This window comes from Sander lucioperca, chromosome 10 (assembly GCF_008315115.2).
Source record: "Sander lucioperca isolate FBNREF2018 chromosome 10, SLUC_FBN_1.2, whole genome shotgun sequence".
Taxonomy (NCBI): Eukaryota; Metazoa; Chordata; class Actinopteri; order Perciformes; family Percidae; genus Sander; species Sander lucioperca.
In genome coordinates this window covers 13,587,991-13,596,564 of record NC_050182.1, presented here as the reverse complement: position 1 = coordinate 13,596,564, position 8,574 = coordinate 13,587,991, and the positions used below count along the sequence as shown (strand labels likewise).

The following is an 8,574-nucleotide window of genomic DNA, read 5'->3' as shown; positions in this document are numbered from 1 at the left end:
TAAAGCCTCCAAAATCATATTTCCTCAAATCAGCCTCTTACTGTGAGTGATGGGGTACCACATGAAAACACTGTTTTCTACCAAAGTTGGATCAGTTTTAGTTATTTAACTTGAGGGATTTCTGCTCTTCTCACTGGTTTGAAATGAGCGGGGCTAGATAGAAAAAACCCTAACCCATAGAGCAGGCGCACTAGAGACTTCCATTGGCCGAGCCAGCTACTTCCAGTTTAGTACTCCGCTTACTTAAATGGAGATAAAATGATTTTTTAAATTTTTTTATTTTACCAGGGGGAAATAAATCACATTGAGATTACAATCTCTTTTACAAGTGAGCCCTGGCTGGATTTAATCGTGCATCTCTTCTAGTATTTCTAAATGTTATCGGACAAAATGGATCAAATTCTGACAGTGGAACGAGTCACTTGGCGTTGGTTGTGACGCTAAAAAAAAAAAAATGGACCCACTGATCTACAGACGTCTCTTTCACCATGGAAGTCTATTTGGGGGGTGGGGGGGGTCTTTTTGAGCCATCACGTGACGTTGTAATTCCATGGTTTGGCCACTCAAATTTGCTAGGGTCCTGATCATGAATGTATTATATTGAGGGTCTGATGCACATGCCCAAGTGCAGATAAGCCCACACAAAAATATTGCTCCATAACATTAATAGTGATCCATAACTCCACAGGGGACCTTTAAAAAAAATTGTGATTATCACAGACATGTAAAATTGTAGAACAGATCCTTAATTATAAATGCATATGTGTTTTTTGATTTGATTTCTCCTGACATAGAATATATATACTATACTGTATATTTCTGACAAGAAATATACACATTGTACCAAATAAGTGCAAACATTTCACTTAAAAACCCACATGCCGGATATTAGCCTTATCAAATGACGGCCCTTTCCTTAACCCATCGGGCTCCCGCAGGGTGTCAACACTGGATCGTTCCTCCTCCACAAGCCTCACACTCCAGCGCCGCTGTCCGGTAAGCCTTCCACACCACCGGGTTCTGCAGACACACCGTGCCACCGCCTCGCTTCTCCTCCGCCTCGTTCCTGTTTATGTCTCCCACACACACCCAGCCTCCTCCGCCCTTTGACCCGGCTGCCTTGGGGCTGACAGCCCACTTGGAGTGGTCCTGGCTGGCCTTGAAGGTGAACGTCTGGCCCGGGTTGATGATCGTGATGTCCAGGACCTTCCAGCCCAGCGAGCAGTCAGAGGGTAGGATGCCCGTAGAGCGAACCCAGAACTGGACCAGGAGGTCTGACTGGAGGCTGGGGGCCACCCAGGAGTGGTACAGGTCTAATCAGGCAGAGAGGGAAGATGGATGGGCACATGCTTTCATTATTGCCTGTAAATGGTCAGCATTCTGTTAAATAACATGGTCTAGTACAGGAAGCAAATTATTATTATTACAAATGAGAACTTATCATGCTCACATTGCCCTATTTATACCTGCAAAGAAACTCAAGGTGAAGCTGAGACAACATGAACTGTAGCCAGAACAAACTTCAAACTACTTTTATTTCTTCAAAGTCGTACCATTTTTAAAAGAGGCTCCTTTGGCAAAGCTGATGAAGTCGGTGCCATCCTTTGAGGTCAGAGTCACGCTGCGATTGGATACAGTTTTGACATGTGGAAAGATGTGACCAGACAGATATTTTTTTGCACAGACAGCAGCCAGCGCGGGCACCAGGGACGCTAAGGACTCTGGGACGTTGCAGTCGTACACATTAGGCTGATTGATCTGAAGCTGCTCTCCTGCGGTGCAAAACAAATTAGATTTAAGGCAAATGCTGAATGAACTCTAGAATCACTTTATTCGTTAAGTACAGTAAATGAATAGCACTGTCTTGGTGACAGTGGCGCAGAGGCATATCAATAACGTGCACTGCAACACTGTGCACATCAACTATAACTATACATACAGAGTAAGGACCTCACTCTTTACTGCAATGACAAAAATCCAGATATGTATCTTTGGAGTTATTTTGTTATTTATCTTCCTTTCTTTCAACCTTCCTTTATCTGCGTCTATATTTTTTGACACAAAGGTATTATACAATATGCAAGTTGTTCCTTTATGGCCTATATTGTACCAAAAATTAAATGATACACGATGTGTTGTAAGTAACTACAGTATAACACTGTACACTTAATAACTTTCATTCTAACCTCAACCCATTATGCACTTCTGCTCTCATCTTTCCATGAGCTCCATTAGGGCTGCAACTGACAATTACTTTCATTATTGATTAACTAGTCCATTATTGTATGCTTAACTGACTTATCATTTAGTCTATACGACTGTGATATGGACCTATGTGTCTAAATTGAAATTCAATATAACATGTCAGTAAAAAGTGAAAAATGACCATCACAATTTCCAAGTCTTATTATAAAAAAATGATTAATTATAATAATTTATATTTATTTGAAATTGTGCACAAACATTGATGGAGAATATTAATGACTTAATGACTTCAGTGATTTTCCATCTAGGACCACCATGAGTTTGATATTTAAAATTTTTACATTACTGGATGGATTGCCACAAAGTTTGGTACAGACATTCAAGTCCCCCTTAGGATTAATTGTAAAAACTTTGGTGATCCCCTAAGTTTTTTTTTTCTTAACTTATATATATATATATATAGACAACGATATCTGAACAAATACTGATGACATTTCCATCATCCTCAATTGTTCTTGTGTTATTCTTGTTCTGCTAAATGTTTGTATGCTTACACGTTAAACTAAGATGGTGGCCATTAGCATTGTCACTGTGAGCATGTTAGCATGCTGACGCACCACTGAGCCAAACTAAAGCCTAGAACTAGAGCTGCTAGCATGGCTGTAGTGCTGCCTTCTACTTTTAGATAATCAACCACTGAAATTGTCGTTGATGAAGTTTATAGCACTTGCCTAATTGCCTAATGCTGTTTCAGCACTTACTTTGCAATAAACAAAAGTAGCTGTGCTAATCAAATCAGTAATGAAGGTGATTAAAACATAAACAAGCAAATACTTCGGAAAACATACTATTCTTCAATTACTAGATAGGTAGCATTTCTGACCTCTCACTTTAGTTACCGTGGTGTCAAATCTCAGTTCCCCCTTAAATTCATGCTGCAAGGTGCTCAAAAATGAAACGTGACACCTTTAGCGGTTTGAAAACCCTGTCACACTCTGAGCATCCCAGAGAATCAAATGGAACAAATGCATGCGCAGTGTGAGGGCTGATATCTCTATGGTAACACACCTCAATCTAATTGCATTACCCCGGGCACTGCTATAGCAACCGTGCCAACTTCTGAGTCTGCCAGGGAACTGCACAGGCAGCGCGGTGACATGGTGATGACACCTGTTTACGCTGATTATCTGGAATCTGCATTTTCTTGTTGCTGTGTCAATACCTGACTGGATTATTAAGTGTGTGGGGACGATACAATAACGACTGAGGAAATCTCTTTCAAGATGAGACAGAAAGACAAATATTTAGGGTTTCAGAAGAATTATAATATTCTTGGGAAAGCCTTAGAAAGAGCATTTACACCCTCGTGGGAAACTAATACTCTACTGAAATGTGTTTTCATTAAGCAACTCTTTAAGGCAGAGTAACACACCAATAGATGGCATATTATATGTCATTATAGGTTTACTGTAATATACTCACTGAAGAACTTCCATTATATTGCCAGGGATTGGCAAACCAATATATCAGCCTAATCATATTTGTAATCTTGCAGACTTTGTTTCAAAATAACAGCATTTTAGAGGCTACACCAACTGGAATTTTTAATCTAGTGAGCAAAAAAATGACCTCTTTTACCAATATAGATACGCATTTTAAAAGGAATTCCTTCTAAATTAAAGCATGTTTATTCATTAGTATATAATAGCAGACAGAAAGGCAGAGAATGTGTCCTCATTAGCTCCCAGCTCTCATACTGTAATTGGGATCTAATATCATCATCCCAAAGAGTGCATTTTTATAAACAGCTCGATCTGTGCTATACAGCCACATGGCAGGGCTCCAGTCTTACCGATGGTCTGGAAGCGGTCGAGTGGGTAGGTAACGCAGATAAAGTTTTGTCCGTTGTTCACTCCGCTGCTGGGGTAATAATACTGTCCTTCCTGTTGTGCAGGAGGGAAGTGAGGGGTGCTGTGGACCAACCAGAAGCCCTGATTCTTATCCAGCAAGACAACACCTGAGAAACAGAGATATTAAAAACATGTCAGCAAAAAGTATGACGGTTTTCCCTCCAGATGGTAAGAGTTGAAAACTAACTGAACTCAACTATGCTCATTTATTATTATTATCATTTAGTTATCATTTCATTTATTTTTACATATCACAGATGGGGGGAGCTGCAGATTCAGGTGATAATTTTCTGTAGTTTAATCACTACCAGCGAGCCCTTTCACATTGTCACAGTTTTCACATTCTCATATGATCCATTGTTATGATAAGAATATCCATTTCTTCATCGTAATTTTTTGTAGCAATTTATTTGGCCTTAAACATGACTTGTGCTGAATTTCTGTAGTTTTGTTTTAGTATTTAGTATTTTTTCGGCAACTCTTAAAGCTTTTGAATAATGTAAATTGGATTAGCTTTTTTTTATTTAATTTTTTTATATATGTATATTTCCCCATACTGGACGTTTGGAAAATAAGGTGTATAATTTTTTTTTTTACATCATTTATACACTTTACAAACTTGCCCATATTTGTTAATTTTGAGTTTAAGGTCATTGCAACCTATCTGGGCTATGCAAGTATTGGAGCTCGACTGTTCTGGTGTTTACCTTTTGTGTGACCCCCACTTCCCCCACTGTTGTCAACCCATCTGTCACCAAAGTCCTCAGGTGGCTGGTCATTGTAAAGGATGTACGCTACTTCTGTGTTCTGTGAAGAGGAAAGAGTCACACTCACACCAGACACACATACACTTCGACTGAAAAACAAAATAACACCGCACGACATTGGTTAAAGTGCTCATATTATGCTCATTTTCAGGTTCATAATTGTATTTAGAGGTTGTACCAGAACAGGTTTACATGGTTTAATTTTCAAAAAACACCATATTTTTGTTGTACTACACATTGCTGCAGCTCCTCTTTTCACCCTGTGTGTTGAGCTCTCTGTTTTAGCTACAGAGTGAGACATCTCACTTCTGTTCCATCTTTGTTGGGAGTCGCACATGCGCAGTAACTAGGTAAGGACAACCAGCCAGTCAGAAGCAGAGTATGAGGGCGTGCCACGCTAGCAGCTAGGCGAGCATTATAACGTGTGGTACAAGGTGACAAGCGTTTGTCACGGAAGTAAAGGCTGGACTACAACAGAGCTGTTTGGAGCAGTTTGTGAACAGTGTTTTCTGTTGGAGATGGTAAGTTCCTTTGCGGTGGACTTTGGGCTTTTTCACTTTGTAAACCTATAACATGCACAAAAAAGATATATAACACAATAAAGGAAAGGGAAAAAGCCAAAAAGCATAATATGAGCACTTTAAGTTGAGGTATACAATCATATGTTTTGTATGGGCATGCGGTTGAAACTGCTATATTATCGTTCCCACAGCTGTGCGGAGACAGTGACCAGCTGCATATAAATGAGCAAGTAACTTTCAGTTCTCACTCTCAGTTTGTTAATCTGATCTAATCATGTCAAGTGGTTGTAGCAGACACTTCTTTAAAAAAAAAAAAAGGCTTATCACTGCATTTAATAAGTCTTTCTATAAAATGAGAAGTCTTGGGACTGCTGCGAAAAAGCAGAAGCAGCCAAAAACTAAATTACATCTGCTGATGTCTGGAAGAAAGTATTTGTTACTGATATTGGGTGGGCTAAATATAGTTGTGTTATATTGTGGAAATTAGAGATAAGTGTAGGCAAAGAAATCTAATATTAATAACCCAGGAAGATTTACAAACTACTATGGCAAAGGCTAATGAGGATTCAGATAAACAAATATTAATACTACAGTGGGTTCAAAGAAATGTAATATTAATACAAAAGTCTTAACCTTGTAGACTTTGTCCCATACAAAGAATACTGTCAATTTAAGAATAAATTAATTCACTTTAGAGGCAGATGAGGAGTGGAGTCTTTGGTTTCAAACATACAATCAGTCTTTTTTTTTTTTTTTTTTTAAAGATTATCATTTGTATTTTAGAGAGCTGTCCAATAAAAAGTGAAGTCCTGTCCGTCATAAAAAATGTAGACTTTGGCATGGCCATTTCACATTAATCATGCATGCATTTAATACATGAATAAAAAGGAATTGAACAAAACTGTGTAATAACTCTGCAGTCACCTGTTTCATTCCCCAGACAATAACCTCCAACTCTCAGTAAAGCAAAACTGAGTTCGCTATGTTTAGACTGAGTATTTGTTCCCTTATTTTTTACAGACAAAAAGACACCGTGTGGAAGCAGACCTTTCCTTGTGAGTACAGTTGTCCGACTGTACTACCCAGAGCTCCTGTGGTGTCGTTCACTGTCCCCTTCCCATTAGTCCATCCTTCACTCCCTTTGTCTAGCAGTATATACAGCTCACCCTGATGGGGAGATTTCTCGCCATGCTCTTTAGGCAGCTTGTACACATAGAACCTAACATAGAGAATGAGACATTAACTCAGTACTAGACATGTGTACAGGTGTAAATGGCACAGCTTGATACTGAACCGATTTGCAAATTATTGTTTCAACTTTCTTGTAAGCATTCTTAAGATACATAACAGGGTTATAACAAACCATAAAGTCTAGTTTTTAAAATCATTGTTTATCAATGAATTACCAATCAACTGCATCTCCTTGGTCGTTGTAGCAGGTGATTGGTGAGGTGTTTCCTCCTAGTGGCACACAGCAGAACAGCAGGGATAGGAACAGAAGCATCTAAGAAAAAGAGACAGACCTATATTAATCATAACAAGTAAATATATATGTTCTACAGTTAGCGAATGGTGTATCTACCCTTAACTGTAACAAATGGTACTTGGAAGTACACCTGTAACTGGTGTCTTACTTAATGTAGTAAAGGAATTTTCGATATAGAGATAAGAATATCGAAATATTGAGTTAAGCCATTTAACTCTACAAAGGTAGAAGAAGTACTCAGATATTGTACTTGAAAGTAATAGTACAAATTTAACAGTGCACAAATACTATGTTCCAAGTAAATGGCCTGCATTCAAAATGTACTTAAAGTACCAAAAGTAAAAGTACTCATCATACAGAATGACTCATTTCAGAATACTACAGCTACTATATAATTGAATTATAAGTATTGATGCATTAATGTGCAACTATCACTTTAATGTTGCAGCTGGTAAAGGTGGGACTAACTATTTTATATATTATTGGGAAGCGTAATCTCTGTCTGTAGGCTACATCCGCATTTATTTTTTGACTGTATTTTCAGATATTCACATATCAAATAAATGTAGTGGAATATTTCTCTCTGAAAGATAGTGAAGAAAATTATAAACTAACTTTAGCATAAACAACATTGAGTAAATACTTTTAAGTTAAATTCCACCACTAGTCCAGTCTCAACGGTGTACAAACATAACAGTTAGCTAGCTAGGTCCACAAAATAATCAAAACGACAGTACCTTTACAGAAATGTTATTAGAGGAATCTCGGTGAAGGTATAAATCACAGTTACGTTAGCTAGACCTTACTGCAAGTCGCAACCGTTGAGCTTGTTGCCATGGCACTACGTTAATAATTATAATTTAACTACGAAGGCAAAATAGAGGCAACCAGTTGTACCCACCTCTGGCTGAGCGTGTTTCTCCTCGTTCATTATGTCCTCAATAGATTCTTAACTTGTTCTCAGCATGAAGATGTAGCTACTGTAGCTAGTTCCCAACCCTGAGCAAGTTTCATCTTCATCTACATCCTTGTTTATGTCTAGGACTATAACAGCAGGATGAGAAAGCGACGTCATGCAACCGTTGAACGAAAGCTATAAACACCGACATGCTTCTACAACAACAAATATAAAAAATAACAACAGATACAACCTCATTAGTTTTTACTATTATATATATTATAAGAGTATAAAATGTACGAAACAACGACAAAAAAAAATATGGTTAAACTCAGTTTTAAATGCTCCGTAACTTCCTTGTTCCTGACTTATCCTTCTCTAAAAGTCTTAGGTTTCAGTCAAGTGCTCGGAGACGGCATCGGATGGGCGGGGCTGCACAGAAAAATAGTTAAATTAAATAAAAAAATAGCAGTTGAGTGGTGTGTCAAAACAATTAAAGTGCAAAACGTCTGACATTGACATGTTTTTTTCATCTCCTGCAAAGTAATTACTTAGGCAAGTCATTTTTTAGACATAGACTGTTTAGAAATTAAGTGTAATCTTTAATCAGCTAGCTATGTGCTGATGGTGAGGTGGGCTTTAAGCTTAATCACATTTCCTTTAGCCTCAACTGCAACTGTAGTACTGTTTGGTTGTTCTGTCTGCTGGAAATACGAGCCCATCATGTTTTGTTGTTTTGTTATTTTTAATGTGGCCACTCCTCGCGTGGATTCGAACTCGTGTCTAA

General features: G+C 38.2%; 1 protein-coding gene across 1 annotated transcript; it reads right to left on the bottom strand.

The window, feature by feature from the left end:
• Positions 1-432: 432 nt before the first annotated feature.
• On the bottom strand, positions 433-7,997 carry dnase2 (deoxyribonuclease II, lysosomal). The gene is made up of 7 exons (XM_031279393.2): positions 7,791-7,997; positions 6,810-6,907; positions 6,451-6,622; positions 4,823-4,922; positions 4,058-4,222; positions 1,554-1,772; positions 433-1,313 (listed from the first exon to the last, which is right to left on the bottom strand). Exons 1-7 carry the CDS (start codon positions 7,818-7,820, stop codon positions 943-945), a joined length of 1,155 nt encoding a protein of 384 aa, XP_031135253.1. The 5' UTR covers positions 7,821-7,997; the 3' UTR covers positions 433-942.
• Between the last annotated feature and the right edge of the window lie 577 nt (positions 7,998-8,574).